The sequence below is a fragment of the Saccostrea echinata genome, unplaced genomic scaffold (genome assembly GCF_033153115.1).
Source record: "Saccostrea echinata isolate AGI-Se365-2 ecotype Australia unplaced genomic scaffold, CSIRO_AGI_Sech_v1 ptg000086l, whole genome shotgun sequence".
Taxonomy (NCBI): domain Eukaryota; kingdom Metazoa; phylum Mollusca; class Bivalvia; order Ostreida; family Ostreidae; genus Saccostrea; species Saccostrea echinata.
In genome coordinates this window covers 365,001-385,236 of record NW_026889835.1, presented here as the reverse complement: position 1 = coordinate 385,236, position 20,236 = coordinate 365,001, and the positions used below count along the sequence as shown (strand labels likewise).

General features: G+C 36.2%; 1 protein-coding gene across 1 annotated transcript; it reads right to left on the bottom strand.

The window, feature by feature from the left end:
- Nucleotides 1-8,836: 8,836 nt before the first annotated feature.
- On the bottom strand, nucleotides 8,837-19,180 carry LOC133177047 (uncharacterized). Its single transcript, XM_061312138.1, has 4 exons — nucleotides 19,172-19,180; nucleotides 18,899-19,013; nucleotides 16,905-18,578; nucleotides 8,837-8,946 (listed from the first exon to the last, which is right to left on the bottom strand). Exons 1-4 carry the CDS (start codon nucleotides 19,178-19,180, stop codon nucleotides 8,837-8,839), a joined length of 1,908 nt encoding a protein of 635 aa, XP_061168122.1.
- Nucleotides 19,181-20,236: the final 1,056 nt, after the last annotated feature.

Genomic DNA, 20,236 nt, shown 5'->3' with positions numbered 1-20,236 from the left:
AACTTTCTCGTATGTTGCGGGTTCGAATCCTGCTGGGGTGGGAGATTGTTTCTCTCTTTTTTCAGTTATAAATAATATTTTTTCTCCGTGAAGACATGTATGATAGTTTTTGCTTATTTTTTAAAGCTTTGTTAACGGAGATTCTACAGAAATCCTTTAATAATCATGATCTATGTTGAAAGACTGTGTTACATAAACGCAAACGAAAAATACCTTTAATAAAGTATTAAATAAAGTGAGATAGCATAGCGTTCTGGAGAAAAGTTCGGTCGGAAGACCACTTGTTGCCCTAGCAACAAGAAACGCATCTAGTTATTATTATTCTTCTTATTTTTTAGACAAATTTTGTCCAAGCAATATCTCGAGAACTATTCAGTGGTTTTTCATCATTCTTTCAGGGGTAACGCGCCAGTTAATGGCATTGTTACATTTAAAAGAAGTTTGGGAAAATTCGCTTCCGGTTCCAAGTTATGGACATTTTTCTGATTTTAAAATGAAATAGTTTCCGCAGGATATCTAAAGAAAGATATGAACTGGAGACTTGTTAGAGATTATAGAACATGACTTCTAGATATGCAAATCGACCTTGATTTTCGTCATCAGTACTTCCAGTCGCTACCGAAAGCAAATTAAAAAAGTCGAATTTTTCAACTTTTCTGCTTTTCAGTATTTTTGTATGATATTAGTAGGGTTAATAGAGACTCTTTTGAGAATGATAAATATATAATTTGTTTTAAAATTGATAAATCCAAACTCTAGAGAATATCTATTATTTTCTTTTTTTTTAGACAAAATCTTCTGCACGCAAATTCTCGAGAAATATTCAATGAATTTCTTTGAAATTTTCAGAGATAAGAGATATTGATATGAGTTTTATATGAAATTCTGTTTTTTGGAAAATTCGGTTCCAGTGCCGAGTTATGGACATTTTTTTGATTTTAAAATGAAACTTTGTCTGTGAGTGTTTTCAAGAATGGCTAAAGATATGAACTGGAGACTTGTTATAGATGATAGAACATGATTTTACATTAGAGAGGGGACCTTTTCATGCGTCGTCGTTACTTCCGGTCGCTACCTGAAGCGAACTTAAAAAATCGATTTTTTCTACTTCAATATTTTTCTGTAATATTTGTAGGGTTAAGAGAGCCTCTTTTTAAAATACTTAATATATAATTTGTTTTCGAAATGATAAATCCAAACTCTAGATATTCGTCATTTTCACTTTGAAGCGGGAGTCCAAATGGCGAAATGGTTAGCGTGTTGGATTTTCACGCTGACGACAAGGGTTAAATCTCCAGTGTGTCTGATTTTTTTTATCACTTTTTAGCTTCAATTTACGTTTTCATTTTCAAAATCGGACGGAAGACCTCTCATTGCTCGCAATGAGTTTCTACATGTAGTTCCTATTATTATTATTTTTTTTTTCTTTTCTATTTTTCACGATTTCTCAGAGATGGCTGGACGGATTTTCTTGAAATTTTCAGGGATAATAGAGAATGAAAATACCTACAAATGTATCTTTCATTTTTTTCAAAATACACTTCCGGTCGTCAGATATGTCCGATTTCCGTTTTTTTTTTCAGAAATATTTTGTACGAGTCATATCTCAGAAACGGTAAGAGATTTAAGACACCAAACTTATATGAGTAATAGATCTTGAGGAGTAGGCAAATCCATTCAGGTTAAGAGCATCAGCCGTCACTTCCGGTCGTCACAGGAAGTGATCAAAGAAATCGAAATTTTCAGCTTTTCTTTTTTGATTTTTTTCTTTCATCACATTGTTGCATCTTATTTGTAGATTCGAAATATGGTGGTCCCACCGGAAACAAAAACGTCAACTTCCGTCTATAAGCGAAAAACTGCATAATTTGAGTATTTTACTTTCCCATAAATATTTTTTTTTTATAGATGACGTATTTGAACTGATTTTTGAATATGTTATCAAGACTGCAAATGTCTAGAGTAACGTCAAATATCTTTGTAAAATTCACTTCCGGTCGCGCGTTTAAATGACCGCAAAATGAGAACTTGTCCGAGTGAGATCTCAGAAACTGTGAGAGATTTAGACACCAAACTTATAGGAGTATTAGACCTTGAGGAGTAGACAAAACCATTTGGGTTAGGAGCGTCAGTCGTCACTTCCGGTCGTCACAGGAAGTGATCAAAGAAATCAAAAATTTCAACTTTTCTCTTTTGGAATAAGATTTCCATCATATAATTGTATCTTTTTTACAGTTAAATATGTGTTGGTCCAACCGGAAACAAAAAACGAAAACTTCCGGTTATAAGAGAAAAACTACATAATAGGTGTTTTTAATTTTCCCCAACATATCACTTATAGATAGAGTTCTTTAAATGATTTTTATATATGTTATTGAGACTGCAGATGTCTAGAGTGACGTGAAATATCTTAGTAAAATTCACTTCCGGTCGCGTGTTTTCTTGTCCTCAAAATGAAAAGTTATTTCAGCGAGGTCTCGGAAAAGGCATGAAAGTAAGACACCAAACTTATAGGAGTAATAAAACTTGGTGAGAAGGCAAAACATATAGGGTTAAAAGCGTCAGCCGTCACTTCCGGTCATCACAGGAAGTGATCGAAGAAATCGAAAATTTCAACTTTTCTTTTTAAAATTAAAACTTTCATCACTTTATTGCTTCCCTTTTGCTGTTTTGAAATATGTTATATTCCACCGGAAAAAAACTTTTAACTTCCAGTTTTAAGAGATAAACTACGTTATTTCGTGTTTTAACTTTCTCATAAATATCACTTAAAGATAAGTATTTGAAATGCTTTTTACATATGCTGTAGATACTTTAAAAGTCAGGAGAAAATTCAGAGATTTTTATTCAGTTCACTTCCGGTCGTGTGTTTTCCTGTCCTCAAAATTAGAATTTGTTCTCACAATTGTTCGGCAACAATAAATGACTGAAGTCTAAAACTTTCAGGACTTATAGTCAGTCATCAGTTCATTTGCTTCGTGTAAAAATCGTGTGTCATCATTACTTCCGGTCGTGACAGGAAACGAAGCAAAAAAGTATTTTTTAAGGTATTTTTTTTCTACATAAGTTTTATGCTAATACCGACGTTGGAAAAGACATATTCATGCAAACAGGAAGTAGTATAACGGAAGACCTTCTCATTACTAGTAATGAGTTTCTAGTTATAATAAGTATTTTACCTCTGATATCTTGAATCCTTGGATATCTCGAAGTTTTTCCTCGGTCCCATTGAGTTCGAGATAACGAGGTTTGAGTGTATATTTGAATATACATATATCAAGCCAAAATATTTATCAATAGAAGTTAGAGATATGAATGAACTCCATTAGATTGCATATATTACCCATATTTCAAATCTTTAAAAACACTTTCTGACTAAAGACCGGTACATATAAATGGTATGATTTGTTATAATAATAATACTTGTTTTATAAAACAGAATCTATTATTGCCATGGTAACTCATCAGTGGAACGCTTGCTCAGTGATCTGAAGGTTATGTGTTCAACCCCTGGCTGTAACTGACTTAAGTGGCTATAATAAAGGTAGCAACTGTCCCCTCACCAAATGCTTGGCACCTTAGAGAAAAAGCTGTGGGTCTTTCAGTTGAGACTTTAAAACCAACACGCCATGTCACAGCAGGCATTGGCAATAAATATCCCTTGGTGCTCAACGGCTCTGAGTGCTGGACAGAAGTCTAAATTTGAAACCCTTCATCGGTATATGGAGACTTTTCTATACAAACAAACAATCAACACAAGAGGCCCATAGGTCATATTTCTCACCTGAGCACTTTGGCTAGGAAAAAGCAGAAATCAGTTCAGTATTGAAATGTTTACAGAAGGGACTTGAATTTACACAACCTGAGGATGCTTCCATATCAATATGACTAATAATGGTTTTGCTGTTTTTGTGAAGAAGATTTTTAAGGATTATTTGCCAATAGTCAATATATTCCCATGTAAAACTTTGATCCCTCATTGTGGTTCCACCCTACCTTTGGGGTTAAAGATTTTAAAAAATTGAATCTACCCTAAGTGAGGATGCTTCCGAATCAATATAACTAATCATGGTTTTGCTGTTTATGAGGAGAAGAATTTTTTTCAAGATTTTTATGTAAAATTTTGATTCCCCACTGTGCCCCACCTATGCCTTTAGGGCCATGATTTGAACAAAATTGAATCTACACTTTGAAATAAAGTTTTCAAGTTTCCACATAAGTTCTTCCATGGTTCTTGAGAAGAAGATTTTTTAAAGATGCCACCAGGATCACTTCTTTATAAATGGATCTTGGACCTATAGGACCGGGATTGGTTTTAATCTTTACAAAAAGCTTGTCGATTTCGTTACGGTCAATGAATTTAGGCTATATACATGTAATAATTTGCTTATTAATAAGTGGTTCCAACCTACCCCGAAAAAGGGGGGAGGGGGGGGCTATGATTTGAACAAACTTAAATCTACACTAAGGATGCTTACATATTTCTTTGACCAATTGTGGCTTTTCTCCACATCAGTCTGAACTTTCAATGTGGTCCCACCCTACCCCCAGGGGTCATGATTTGAACAAATCTGAATCTACACTACCTGAGTATGCTTCCATATAAATATGACCAATCATGGCTTTGCTGTGTTCTTGAGGAGATTTTAAAAAATGAAGTCTGTGAGCAAATGCTCACTAGTAATACCCCGGCTCTGATGTGATTTTATACACTCTCATGTTGACATTGAATTCATACAAAAATGAATCTCACCATTTGGCATGCCTAAAAATTTCAAGCATCTGCATTGAGCAGTTGTGGAGAAAAATGTGACGGAAATTTGGTACGGACAGACGCACGGATAAACAAAAAGTTAAAATCAGAATAAACAAAAAATGAATCCCACCATATGGCATGCCTAAGCAAAGAGTGTGCTAAAATTTGAATCATCTGTGATGAGAAGTTGCTAAGAAAACTGCGACAAAAATGTTACGGACAGACAATTTGGTACCGACAGATACACGGATAAACAGGAAGTTGACATTAGATTCGAAAAAAATGAATCCCACCATATGGCATGCATAAACAGTGTGCTAAAAATTCAATCATCTGTGATGAGTAGTTGCCGAGAAAAACTGCAATGAAAATTCGTTACAGACAGATGCACGGAAAATAGGAAGTTGACATCGGATTCAGAGAAAAATGAATCCCACCATATGGCATGCCTAAACAAAGATTGTGCTAAAATTTCAAGCATCTGTGCTGAGTAGTTGGTGAGACAACTGTGACAAAAATTTGGTACGGATAAACAGGAAGTTGACATCGGATTTGAACAAAAATAAATCCCACCATATGGCATGCCTAAAAAAAGAGTGTGCTAAAATTTCAATTATCTGTGATGAGTAGTCTGAAAAAACTGCGACAAAAATCTGTTATGGACAGACACACGGACACCAAGACAGACAGACACACACACAAGGGTAAAATAGTATACCCCCCTTTCCTTCGGAGTGGTAGTATAAAAATTCTATGTATTACTATGTATAACTTTGCTCATCCATTGTGGCCCCACCCTACTCCTAGGGGTCATGATTTGAACAAACTTGAATCTACACTACCTGAGGATACCTCCTAATAGAGAATAACCAATCATGGCTTTGCTGTTCTTGAGAAGAAGAATTTTCATATATATTTCTATGTAAAACTTTGATTGTCCATTGTGGCCCCACCCTAACCCCCTGGGTCATGATTTGATTTTTCCTATTCATTCCTATGTAAACCTTTGATCATCCATTGTGACCCCAACCAATCTCCAGGGTCATGATTTGAACAAATCTGACTCTACACTACCTGAGGATGCTTCCATATAAATATGACTAATTATGGCTTTGCTGTTCTTGAGAAGAAGATGTCTAAAGATTTTTCCTTTATATTCCTAAGTAAAACTTTGATCATCCACTGTAACCCCACCCTACCCCTGGGGGTCATGATTTGAAGAAACTTGAATTAACATTACCTGAGGATGATTCCACATGAGTTTCATCTTTCCTGGCCCAGTGGTTCTTGAGAAGAAGATTTTTATAAGATTTTTATCTCCCCTTGGAAAAGGGCATGGCCCTTTATTTGAATAAACTTGAATCCCCTTCACCTTAGGATACTTTGTGGCAAGTTTGGTTGAAATTGGCCCCGTGGTTCTTGAGAAGAAGTCGAAAATGTGAAAAGTTTACAGAGAGATGGACAGCTAGACAGATGGATGCCAGACAAAATGTGATCAGAAAAGCTCACTTGAGCCTTTGGCTCAGGTGAGCTAAAAATTAAATCCATATGTCATCCTATACTGTTTGAAAACTTTAGATCTGAAATTTATCGACTTCGTACATGTATGTATTTCTAAATATATTTTTAAGCTCAGATATAGTAAGTTGTACGTATACTTTCCAGCGCAAAATCGCAGACAAGAACTAGTAGTACAGGCAGAATAAGAGCAATGTAATACACTAACTTGATTAAATTCCAAGGAACATATATATACAATAGAAATCCATCGCAGCTCATGCTCATGGCAGGCAAGAATATCTGTATCGAGTAACACAGAGTGAATAATTCTTGTCCTCGAAGAAAGTGTGCTATACTTAGGTATAGTTCCACTTTACTGTGTTTTAGTTACAGTGAAATGTAAGATTTGCTTTCTCTTTAGTGTCTTTTATATCAAGAATGAACAGGCGTAAAAGATAATTGAAAGAAAAAATACAAGACCCTATAAAAAAAATAAAATAGACAAGAATTAAAGAGTGTATAAAAGTGTGCACCAAGTGCATTCGAACCATGACTCAAAAAGTATCTTTGGTGAATATACCCAGCTGTTTTACCGATCTAGCTATTCTCAGACTGCATTTGAAAATAGTGTGTACATGTATAAATGCGAAGTAGGTTTTTAAAAACAAGTTTCCTTACTTTTTGTGAATTTCAACCCTAGGGCAGGGGTGCCCTTAAAAAATTCCTTTCTTAAATTATTCCTTTCATCACAACCTATCAAAATATCATAATTTTATTTAGGGGCAAGCCTGCCCTGAAGAACTTCTAGACCAAAATTCATGCAAAAAATCTGTGCTTTAACGGACAAAATGCTGTTTTGGCCAACTTGGAGGTTAAGTTTTGAGTAAAATACAGCAAAACTTGTCTAATCCGGACACCACTGGTTCCAAAGAAATTGGCCAGATTATGCAACATCCAGGATTAGACAACATTTAAAACAATTAAATTTACTGTAAGGGACTTAAAGCTTACACTGTATTAGGCAAGATATTGGATTACACAACATACAAATTAGACAAGTTTCATTGTACATATTTGTTAGCTAACAAATAATGAACATTGATTTTTAAAAGTGACTTTTTAGGGAAATTGTTCTCTCCTATGGGTCAATTGTTTTCAAACAGTATTTATTTTGATAGAATAATGTGGGAAAAGAGCACATGAATTTATCTATCTTTACTTTACAATGTCATGAAATTTATATTAGAGTGTGATCAGGAGAGTACTTTACAAGAGAAGTACAATAGAACTTCAATTTCTCAAACACCTATTTCTCGAATACCAGGGATATGTCAAAGTGAATTTAAAATCCCAACTATGTTTTCTAAATGTTTTTACAGTTGTCATCTCAAATCTTCAGATTTTTCGAAGTTACATTTGGTCCTGCTAAGGTTTGACTGCATTATAATACTTGTATTATTATACAAATCTTACTGTGTGTACCTTAAGAGAGAAACATTTTACTCCCAATTTAATTTGTAGTAGAAACAACACAGAAATTTATGTTTTAATCAGACATACAACAAATAAGCCCCTAGAAGAAGAAAAGGTCAGCAATCACTCGAATTTCATTTTTTTTTAAAGGCCTACAGTCTGGTTTTAATAAAAACAAGATGTGTTTGTGAAACACTGAATCAGATGCCCCGTATGGCAGCTTATGGCGAAAGTTAAAGTTTCTCAAATGCAATTCAAAATCCAGGCCAAATGATAAAAAATGTTGGTACCCAAAGAAAGGTCTTGTGTCGAGGAATATACCTGTGAAATTTGAAAGACCTAGCTGCAACTGGCGAAGGTTAAAGTTTTTTATAGGAAGTAAAACGTCAAGGTCAAGGTCAGAGTGGTTGGTATCCAAAGGAAGCTCTTGTCACAAGGATTACAAATGTAAAGAATGAAAGCCCTAGCACCAACTAATCAAAAGTTATGGCCAAGGTTAAAGTTTTCAAAAGTAGGTCAATCTCCTATGTCAAGGTCAAAAGGTCAAAATGGTTGGTATCCAAACGAGGGTGATGTCACAAGGATTACATATGTGAAGTATGAAAGCCCTAGCATCAACAATTCAAAAGTTATGGCCAAGGTTAAAGTTTTTCAAAAGTAGGTCAAACTCCTGTCAAGGTCAAAAGGTCAAAGTTGTTGGTATCCAAAGGAAGGCCTTGTCACAAAGAATACACATGTGAAGTTTGAAACCCCAAGCACCAACTGTTCAGAAGTTATGGCCAAGGTTAATTTTTTCCAAAAGTAGGGCAAACCCCAAGGTCGAGGTAAAAAGGTCAAAGTTGTTGGTATCCAACAGAAGGCCTTGTCACAAAGAATACACATGTGAGATATGAAAGTCATAGCTACAACCAGCCAAAAGTTAAGGGCAAAGTTAAAGTTGACAACAGGCAGACAGACAAACAGACAAACGGAAAAACAGACAAATGGACAAACAGACAGACAGGACAAAAACAATATACCCCCGGGATCTTTCGATCCGGGGGCATAAAAATATACTTAGTTTTAATATCATGGTCAAAGGGTAATAAACATGATGTGATGAACACATTATAAATGAAAAGCTTTACCTATTTCCTCCAAAAAGTTTGCTCTTTCACTGTCAAATTCACCATCCACCTCATTTGATTCCAATTCAGTTTTTTCGTCTGTGTTTTTGCCTATGAAATATCATGACAGATTCTTATTTTATTCAATGAAATAAAAGGGATGAATAATGTAAAACCAACAATAGGCTCATGGCCCACAATGCTAACCTGAGTCACTTTGGCCCTGCTGTTCTTCATCAGATTTTTACCCATTATACACACGTTTTCCTATGTAAAATTGAGATTTGCCTTTTTGGCCCCATTCTATATACAGGGGCAATAGTTTTCACTAGATATCATTGAGATGGTGGCCATCCCAAAGGGCCCTGCTTTCAGCAAAGAACATGAAAATGTAAGGTAGCTTAAAAGGGTTTATTTTGCAGAGGAACATTTGTGTACCATTAAGGGATGTGTTGTTTGAGTCTAAAGAGCTTCTATGTCATCCTTGTTATAACAAGAGGCCCAAGGGCCTTAACGGTCACCTGAGTACAATACAACAATTTAGAGGATCCATAGAGTATTAAAATGAAATGAAAGGTGAAGCTTTGTTGCCCAAAAGCAAGAAAAATAGGGTGATCAGGATCAACAAAATAATTAGTCTACTATTCATTAACAGTTCATAAATTAGGTTCTAATCTGTTCCCCATTTATCACTATCACCATACAGTATATTAACAAACTATCAGTGCTTTTGAACTATTTAAATTCCTTGTTGTAATCTCTTACATTGGCCTCTCTTGGTCTTTGATGAACATTTAATAAGACAAGTTATTTTTGTCTCATTTTTATTTATCTATTACTTACAAGTCCACATGATCATTAAAACTATGAAAATACTTTTTGTATTATACAATAAAAATTCTTGCATAATTCTCTTATTCTATTAATTTTTAAAGTACATTATTTACAATGATTAATTATCAAAAGTAAACAGCAAAGGGGAATAACTCCTCTCAGTAGAATGCAAATTAATTGAGCCCTGGCTAGGACCAGAACACTTGACCAAATGGTCCAGATGTTCAAAAATCTGGTAAAAATACCCTTCCTTATTACAACTTTTACACTTTTTGCCTCTGATATGCCCAAGTGCAGAGAACATTTTTAAAGAAATAATGCATTTTCAATACAGATTCACTATATTATCAATAGAGCCCCTTGCCCCCCTCCCCTTCACCACCGAGAAACACCACAGCCTCTCACCCTGGGACCAGAAGTTTCAAGTTTGCTCATCATAAGTAATCACTTTGTTTAACTGCTTAACATTAAGGAGCAGACAGGATCATTTAATAGAATTAATGCATTTTCACTACATTATCAACAGCCCCACCCTTATACCAGCACATCTGACCCAGGGGTCATGCAATTCACTACTCTGGAAGAAGCACTCTTGCTAATCATAACTATATACTTAGCTTCTTTGCTTTTTAACCAGAAGCAGAAAAGAATATTTTCAAAGAAATTTTGATTTTTCACTATATAATCAATAGAGCCCCCCCCCCCCCTTTTGACCAGGACCCTTGACCCTGGGGCCATGAAATTCACAATTTTAGAAAAGGCATCCTTGCATATCATAACAATGTACTTAGTTTGTTTAAATAGTACCCAGGGGCAGAGAAGAAGATTTTAAAAGAAATAATTCACCTTCACTGTAGGAGCTATATAGCCCCATCCTAGCACAAGAACCCCTGTCCCTGGGGCCATGAATTTCACAATTTTGGAAGAGGTGTCCTTGCTTATCATAATAATGTACTTAGTTTGTTTAAATATTACCCAGAAGCAGAGAAGATTTTTAAAGCATTAATGCATTTTCACTATATAATAAATAGAGCCCCCCCCCCCCCCAGCACCAGAACCCCTTACCCTGGGGCTATGAATTTCACAATTTTGGTAGAGTCACTCTTGCTTATCATAACTATGTATTTAATTTGTTTCAATAATACCAAGGAGTAGAGAAGAAGATTTTTAAAGAAATAATGCACTTTCACTATATGATCTATATACCCCCCCCCCCCCAGCACCGGAACCCCTGACCCTGGGGCCATGAATTTCACAATTTTGGTAGAGTCACCCTTGCTTATCATAACTCTGTATCTAATTTGTTTAAATAATACCCAGGAGTAGAGAAGAAGATTTTCAAAGAAATAATGCACTTTCACTATACGATCTATATAGCCCCACCCTAGCACCAGAACCCCTGACCCTGGGGCCATGAATTTCACAATTTTGGTAGAGTCACCCTTGCTTATCATAACTATGTATTCAATTTGTTTCAATAATACCCAGGAGTAGAGAAGAAGATTTCAAAGAAATAATGCACTTTCACTATATGATCTATATAGCCCCGCCCTAGCACCAGAACCCCTGACCCTGGGGCCATGAATTTCACAATTTTGGTAGAGGGCTCAATGCTTATTACAATCATGTCAACAGTTTGACTGCTAGATGTCCAGGAGTTAAGAAGAAGATTTTTAAAGATTGCATTAATTTTGATGGTTTTAGCCCCACCCCTCAGGCCCCAAGGGGGCAGGGACCGTAAAATTCAAAAATTTTGTTCCCCTTCACACATAGATGCCATATGCAAAAATTGGCTGAAATTGGTTCAGCAGTTTCAGAGAAGAAGCTGAAAATGTTCAAATGTTAACACACGACGGACGACGACGGACGAAAACAGATAGCAATAGGTCACCTGAGTGACTCAGGTGACCTAATAAAAAATGGCACAAAAATCAGGAGTGCTCCATACTCTCTATCAAAAAGGGCACAAAAATCACGAATGTTGCATATCCTCTATGAAAATTGTTGCATATCTTCTATCAAAATATGAAAGAAAAATCACAAATGTTCCGTACCCAAAGTCAATTGGCAAAGTTTGAGACTGACTTGACTTAAAGGAAAGAAATTATGCACCGAACAAAGATTTTAAACAGAGAGGCTATTTTTGACCTTGACCATTGACCTAGAAACTTTGTTCAAGGTCACTGCACAGTGACACTCTGTGAGTGAAGTATGAGTCACACTGGACCAAGAGGAGAGAAGATATGTTCCAGACAAGGATTTTTCTATAATTCTGGTATGACCTTAACCTTAGACCTAGAAACATGGTTCAAGGTCTCTGCACACCAGTTACTCAAAGACACTCTGTGGGTGAAGTATGAGCCAGATTGGGCCAAGGAGAGAGAAGATATGCTCCGGACAAGAGATCTCGGATGGACAGAAGGATGGATGGACAGAAAGATGGATGGACAGACTGATCACTATAGAGCGCCAGCAGAGCGGGGCCCTAATAAAACTAAATTTACACTTCCAGAGGATGCTTCTATATGACTAATTATGACCTGTTCTTCAGAAAAGGTTTGTCAAATCTTTTCCTATAAATTCTCACGTAAAACTACTTGCACAATTATCTATTGTGGCCCCTTCCTACCCCTGGGGTTCAAGATTTCCACAAACTTGAATCTACTTCATCTAAGGATGCTTCCACATTTACAAAATGATTCATCACAGCTTTCTTGTTCGTAAGAAGAGAAGTTTTAAAAGACTTTTTCCCTATACAAGAGGCCCAAGGGCCTTAACGGTCACCTGAGTACAATATAACAATTTAGTGGATCCATAAACTGATAAATGGAAGCTTTGTTGCCCAAAACCAAGAAAAATAGTATGATTAGCATCAACAAAATAATTGGTCTAGTTTTAAAAGACTTGTTCCCTATACAAGAGACCCAAGGGCCTTAACGGTCACCTGAGTACAATATAACAATTTAGAGGATTCATAAACTGATAAATGGAAGCTTTGTTGCCCAAAACCAAGAAAAATAGTATGATTAGCATCAACAAAATAATTGGTCTAGTATATATCTGTCCCCCATTTATCACTTTTACCATGCAGACTATTAACAAAATGTCTTATTTTTTAACCCCATATTATTACTTCTCACATTGGCCTCTCTTGGCCTTTGAAGAACATTTAAAAAGATAAGTTATTTTTGTCTCATTTTTATTCATCTATTATTTCTAAGTCTACCTGATCATTAAAACTATGAAACTACTTTTTGTATTATAAACAACACATATTCTTGCATAATTCTTGTATTCTATTAACCTTTCAAATACATTGTTTACAGTGATTCATTATCAAAGGTGAATGGCAAAGGGGAGTAACTTTGCTAAGCAGAATACAAGTTAACAGAGCCCTGGCCAGGACCAGAACACTTGACTAAATGGTCCAGATGTTCAAAATTCTGGTAAAAATAACTTTGCATATTTAAACTTTTACTCTTTTGCCTCAAATATGCCCAGAAGCATAGAAGTTTTCAAAGAAATGCATTTTCACTATATTAGTAAATAAATAAAGCCACACCCTTACACCAGAACATCTGACCCAGGGGCCATGAACTCACAATTCTGGAAGAAGCACCCTTGCTTATCATAACTATACACTTGTTTCTTTGCTTTACAACTAGTAGTAGGAAAAAATATTTTGAAATTATGCATTTTCACTATATAATCAGAAGAGCCCCTCCCCCTTCACCAGATCCCCTGACCCAAGGGCCATGCATTTCACAATTTTGGAAGAGTCATTCTTCCTTATCATAACCATGCACTTCCTTTGTTTGAATAATATCCAGAAGCAGAGAAGAAGATTTTGAAAGAATTTATGCATTTTCCCTATATAATCAATATAGCCCAGCACTAAGACCAGAACCCTTGACCCTGGGGCCATGAAATTCACAATATCTGAAAAAACAGCCAAGCTCACCATAAATATGCTCTTTGTTTATTTAATACCCTGGAGCAGAGAAGATTTTCAATGAATTAATGCATTTTCACTATATAATCAATAGAGCCCTGCCCTAACATCAGAACTTCTGACCCTGGAGCCATGAAATTCACAATTTTGGAAGAGGCACTCTTGCTCATCATAACTATATACTAGTTACTTTATTTAATAACCAGGAGCAGAGAAGATTTTCAAAGAATTAATGCATTTTCACTACATAATCAATAGAGCCCTGCCCTAACACCTGAACCCCTCACCCATGAAATTCACAATTTTGGAAGGGGCACTCTTGCTCTTCATTACTATGTATTTAGTTACTTTATTTAATACCCATGAGCAGAGAAGAAAATTTTCAAAGAATTAATGCATTTTCACTATAAAATCAATACAGCCCTGCCCTAAAACCAGAACCCTTGACCCTGGGGCCATGAAATTCACAACTCTTGCTCTTCATAAGCATGTACTTAGTTAGTTTATTTAATACCCAGGAGCAGAGAAGAAGATTTTCAAAGAAATAATGCACTTTCACTATATGATCTATATAGCCCCACCCTAGCATCAGAACCCCTGACCCTGGGGCCATGAAATGCACAATTTTGGTAGAGGGTTCAATGCTTATTACAATCATGTCAACAGTTTGACTGCTTGATGTCAGGAGTAAAGAAGAGGATTTTTAAAGATTGCATTAATTTTGGGGGGTTTTTCCCAACCCCTCAGGCCCTAGGAGGGCAGGGGCCATGAAATTCAAAATTTTTGTTCCCCTTCACCCATGCTATATGCCAAATTTGGTTGAAATTTGTTAAGCGGTTTCAGAAAAAAAGTTAAAATGTTCAAATGTTAATGCACAAATCACGACAACGGACGAAAACAGATAGCAATAGGTCACCTGAGTGACTCAGGTGACCTAAAAATCCTATGTAAACTTTGATTGTCTATTGTGGCCCCATTCTACCCCTAGGGGATCAGGATTTGAACAAACTTGAATCTACACTACTTAAAGTTGCTTCTACATTTATACGACTAATCATGGCTTTGCTGTACTTGGAATAAATTAAATATTAAACTTAAATTAGCGACCCCACACCCTTTCACCCAAGTTTCATCTTTCCTGGTCCAGTTGTTCTTCAGAAAAAGATTTTCAAAGATTTTCTTATATATTTAAATGTAAAAATTTGATCCATATTATGGCCCTGTCCTACTCCCAGATACATGATTCGGACACTTCATAATCTAAACTACCTCAAAAAGTTTGCAAATAAGTGTCATCTTTTCTGGTCCAGTGTTTCTTGAGAAGAATTTTTTCCCTATACATTTCAATGTGAAACTTTTCCTTAATGTGGCCCCATCCTACCCCTAGGGGTCATGATTTAAACAATTCGGAATCTTCACTACCTCACATTTGTTTAACCTTTTCTGGACCAGTGGTTCTTGAGTTATGACCCCGCCCTATTTTTGTCTCTTTTAGATTATTTCCCCTTGGAAGGGAGCTTGGCCCTTCATTTTACAATTTAAACTCACCTTCCCCAAATGATGCTTTATTCCTACACTGGTTAAAATGCATATGGGCCCAGTGATTCTTGAGAATAACTTGAAAATGTGTAAAGTTTATAGACAGATGGAGGGACAGTTGATGGACAATGGAGGATTAAAAAGAGCTCACTTGAGCTTTCAGCTCAGGGGAGCTAACAATATTTTTAAATAAGAGGCCCATGGGCCTCATCGCTCACCTGAGTAACTTTGGCCATGCTGTTCTTAACCAGATTTCCCTCTTGTAATACTTATTGTGGCCCCGCCCTACCCCCGGGGGTCATGATTTTAACAATTTAAAATCTACACTATCCCAGGATGCTTCCACATAAGTTTCAGTTTTTCTGGCCCAGTTGTTCCTGAGAAGAAGATTTTTAAAGTTTTTTCTTACATATTTCAATGTAAAACTTGGATTCCTTATTGTGGCCCCGCCCTACCCCGGGGGGTCATGATTTGAACAATTTAGCATCTACACTACCCTAGGATGCTTCCACATAAGTTTCAGCTTTTCTGGCCCAGTTGTTCTTGAGAAGAAGATTTTTAAAGATTTTTCTTACATATTTCAATGTAAAGTTTGGATTCCCTATTGTGGCCCCACCCTACCCCCAGAGGTCATGATTTTAACAATTTAAAATCTACACTATCCCAGGATGCTTCCACATAAGTTTCAGCTTTTTTGGCCCAGCGGTTCTTGAGAAGAAGATTTTTTAATGACCCCACCCTATTTTTGTCTTTTCTTGATTATCTCCCCTTGTAAGGGGACCTGGCCCTTTATTTTAACAATTCAAACTCCCCTTCACCCAAGGATACTTTGTACCAAGTTTGATTAAAATTGGCCCAGTGGTTCTTGAGAAGAAGTTGAAAATGTGAAAAGTTTACAGACGGACGGACGGACGGACAGACAGACAGACGGACAGGCGACGGACAACGGGTGATCAGAAAAGCTCACTTGAGCTTTCAGCTCAGGTGAGCTAAAAAGTACATACAACCTCTCAAGAGCATACAAACCCTGTCTCTTTAATTACTTTAATTTTAGTCCATCAGTTATGTACATTACAGTTTATATCTCTAAAAGTCAAAGTTATGACAAGCCGAACCAAAATCGTACAACCTTGAAAAATGTCATTGGCTGTATTCTAAGTTCTAACAAGAGATGTTTGTGAAACACTTATGCCCCCCCCCCTCCCCCAAATATCCCCCCAAATAATTGGAACTGTTCTAAGTCCAAGCGGCATAACTCTGTCAAAAATTGTTCAATTGTACCCAGAACAGAATGACCTAGATATTTTTATGATAAATCTGTATACAAATTTCACTTCAGTACGTGCAACCTCTGCAAAGAAAATGAAAGGAATCTGCAAATAATTGGAATTTTTCTAAGCCCAAGGGGCATAACTCTGTCAAAAATTGCTTGATTGTACCCAAAACAGAAATTGAGCTAGATATTCTAATGATAAATCTGTAAACCATTTCAATATGTGCAACATCTGCGAAGAAAATGAATGGCAACTGTTAATGGACCGACAGACAGACAGACAACAGACAGCAGCAAAGTAATATGCCCTCCCTTCTTTGAAGGGGCATAATAAATAAATATTAAATGCAATCCATCTATTTAACCAAACTTTTCCTAAGGTTACAAATCTCATTAAGGAGCCCTACAAAATATTTCCAGACATATGAAAGGGCACCAGTTGTCACAATGTGTTTTATAATGAGTGCATACCTTCATATGAATCCAATGTTAACAAGACTTTCCCTGCAGTTTCCATTAACCTTACAGCTGGTGGGCATTGGTAAATATTTTCATTAATGAACTTTGAATGTCCCAAGTGCTTCCGTATAAAAAAGTCCCTTTCCTCTGGAGATACATCCAGGGATTCATAATAAGTAGCTATGTAATGCCTCATATCAGTTGCAGTTATATTTTTTTTCATTTCGGCATTTTTACAAACTTTATGAACACTCTGCCATCCATTTACATGATCTAATGAGTTTTCCGTATTTGCAAAGATAAATTTATTTTTAGGATGAACACCTGCAAGTTTTCTGTTCTCAACATCTTTAAGCATTTCAAGTCCTTTCCAACAGTCATCTGGTATTATTACTGATACAAGTTCTAATTTTTTGGATGAATGAAGATAAGCACATATTATTTTGCACATTAGTTTTTCAATATCTTCATCGATTTTCTTGAAAAATGTTTTGTCTGCCCATTTATTACTAAAAGCTTCTTCCAACTCTGATATTGTCAATCTCGTTGCCTCTCCTCCTCTCCTTGCATTAAATAATGTAAGTCTACAGGCTATCAAATTCCTTAGATTACAAAATATTCCCTGATTCATTGGTGTATAAATATCCTCTACTATTTCTGTAATTTTTTCCTTTGTAAAGTCTCGCAACCTCTGGTATTCTTCAATACTAGGCAGACGTGTAGGAGCTCTAGACTGGCTGTGCATCTTATTCATCAGCACCTCTCTAGCTGTGATGAAAAAATACTTCCAGTACACTTTCAACACTTCCTGAAACTCTTTTACTTCTTTTGCCAAAAGTTCTTCTCTCTTTATCAAATAGGTAGCATACAGTGTATCACATACTTCAACTATCAAAGATTTTAATCCCACCTTCAGTCCACATTTTAGGTCATCTACTTCAGAGTCAAAATTTGTCATTTTTTGAACAGCAGCAGAAAACAATTTAGCAGTACCTACTTTAAACATATCAGCACAGCTCTTTAATTCTATGCCACTTTCTAAAGCCATACTTTTGAAATTAATGAAAAGCCTGGCCAATCTTCTTAATTTGGATCTTAAGGTATTCAACTTTTCTGTTGCTTTGATAGTTGACCCCTTCCAGTTTTGGAACTCGACATGTCCAAATTCTTTCAAAAATTCGTCACTTCTTATAATTTGTCCTGGTTCATCTTTATGAAATGTTTCTAAGAATTGAATATAGTCCTGTGGGTAACTTTGTTCTTGAAGCACTCTCAATACCACCCTAGTAGGAGGTGAGGTAGTCTCCTCTGCAACTTTACAATTTCTGACATGTTTGTACATTAGTTTCTTGCTGATAAAAGCCTTGCAGAGTGAACACATTGCTAATTCTTTGTCAGTGCCTTGATCTCTTTCTTTCAACAATTCTTTCATGGATTCCTCATTTATATCCTTTGACTTCAATATGTGTGCATTGTATTTAAATATTCCTTGCCTTTTCATGTTTCTAAATGCACGTTTCCTTTCTAGTCCTGGAAGGCTCATTGCAGCTTTAACTTCCTCTTCGTTTTTGTGACATCTTTGTATGTGTTTTGTTAATGAGGACTGTAGCTTCATGCAAAATGGACAGGGTCTTTTTGGTTCTTTTTTTTTATCACCAACAGTCTTCTTTGAAATTATCTCAGGAGCTGCATAAACAAGAAAATTGAAAGCTAATTATTCTTACACCAACTTTCTCATAAAAGATGAGGAAGCATGAAGCCAAGATTTTAAAAATTCCTAGATGGATATACATAATCTAAACATTCATTAAGTTCTACTGTTAATCTCAATTCTCAGCTATGAAACATAACATTCATCCAAATATTTAATGAAGGGTCATATTGAGAAACTAGTAAACCATCTGTAATTAATACATGATTAGGAAAATAATGAAGTTATGCTGTTTGGTAAATTAAAAAAAGTATGCATATTATCAAAAAAGTACAGTTAATTGCATTTGGCTTACCTGACAATGCATCTTCTTCCTCGGAATCTGCTTCAGAAGAGTTTGGTTCTGATACTTCTGGTGACAATGTTGATGAACTCACTTGTAAACTTGTATCAATCTTACCATCATCCAACTGCAAATAGAAAGCATAAAATGTCTATCATTGTCAAGACTTTTTTATGACTAATAAACAATATTTATGAGTTTAGCAAAAAAAGGTTTTTCTAGTATACAATCTCCACCATAGGAAATTCAGTTTTTTTAATGCCTTCACAAAGCATTCATGCCAACCTCCAACATCTAAAAGATCAGAGCCATGACCCTTTTTGGAAAGTAAACAAGAGGCCAGAGGGCCTTGAATCACTCTTCTGATAAACTGTACAACTTATCACTTCTATCCTGTATATTTAGATAAAGCCTTGAAATTCCAAACGTAGGTCATCATGACCGACATTTTAGATGAAACACTCTGAGAACCCAAGATGATTCTAAGCCATCAAGAAGTCTGTGAGCTAGTGCTCACTAATAATACCCATGCTCTGATGTGAATACACAAGTTCAGTTATGGACAGACACAGTGATAATCAGGAATTTGACATCAGATTTCTACAAAAATGAATTCCAACATATAGCATGCCTAAACAAAGAGTGTGTTAAAATTTCAAGCATCTGCGATGAGTAGTTGCTGAGAAAACTGCGACCCAATTTTTTTCTGTATGTTACGGACAAATGCACAGATTAACAGGAAGTTGACATCGGATTCATAAAACAAGAGGCCCATGGGCCACAACACTCACCTGAGTAACTTTGGCCTTGCTGTTTTTCACCTGATTTCCCCCCTTGTAATATTTATTGTGGCCCTGCCCTACCCCCTGGGGTCATGATTTGAACAATTTAGAATCTACACTACCCCAGGATACTTCCACTTAAGTTTCAGCTTTTCTGGCTCTGTGGTTCTTGAGAAGAAGAATTTTAAAGATTTTTTCTACATATTTCAATGTAAAACTTGGATTCCCTATTGTGGCCCAGCCCCATCCACGGGGGTCATGATTTGTACAATTCTGAGTCTACACTACCTCAGGATGCTTCCACTTAAGTTTCAGCTTTGCTGGTCCAGTAGTTCTTGAGAAGAAGATTTTTCAATGTAAAACTTGGATTCCCTATTGTGGCCCTGCCCTACCCCCTGGGGTCATGATTTGAACAATTTAGAATCTACACTACCCCAGGATACTTCCACTTAAGTTTCAGCTTTTCTGGCCCAGTGGTTCTTGAGAAGAAGATTTTTAAAGATTTTTCCTATATATTTCAATGTAAAACTTGTATTTCCTATTGTGGCCCCGCCCTACCCCCGGGGGT

Coding starts and splice junctions, on each gene's coding strand:
- LOC133177047 (XM_061312138.1), bottom strand. Junction 18,579..18,898: donor GGAAGAAGATGCATTGTCAG/GTAAGCCAAATG, acceptor TTGTTTATGCAG/CTCCTGAGATAATTTCAAAG. Junction 8,947..16,904: donor AACATTGGATTCATATGAAG/GTATGCACTCAT, acceptor GATATTTCATAG/GCAAAAACACAGACGAAAAA.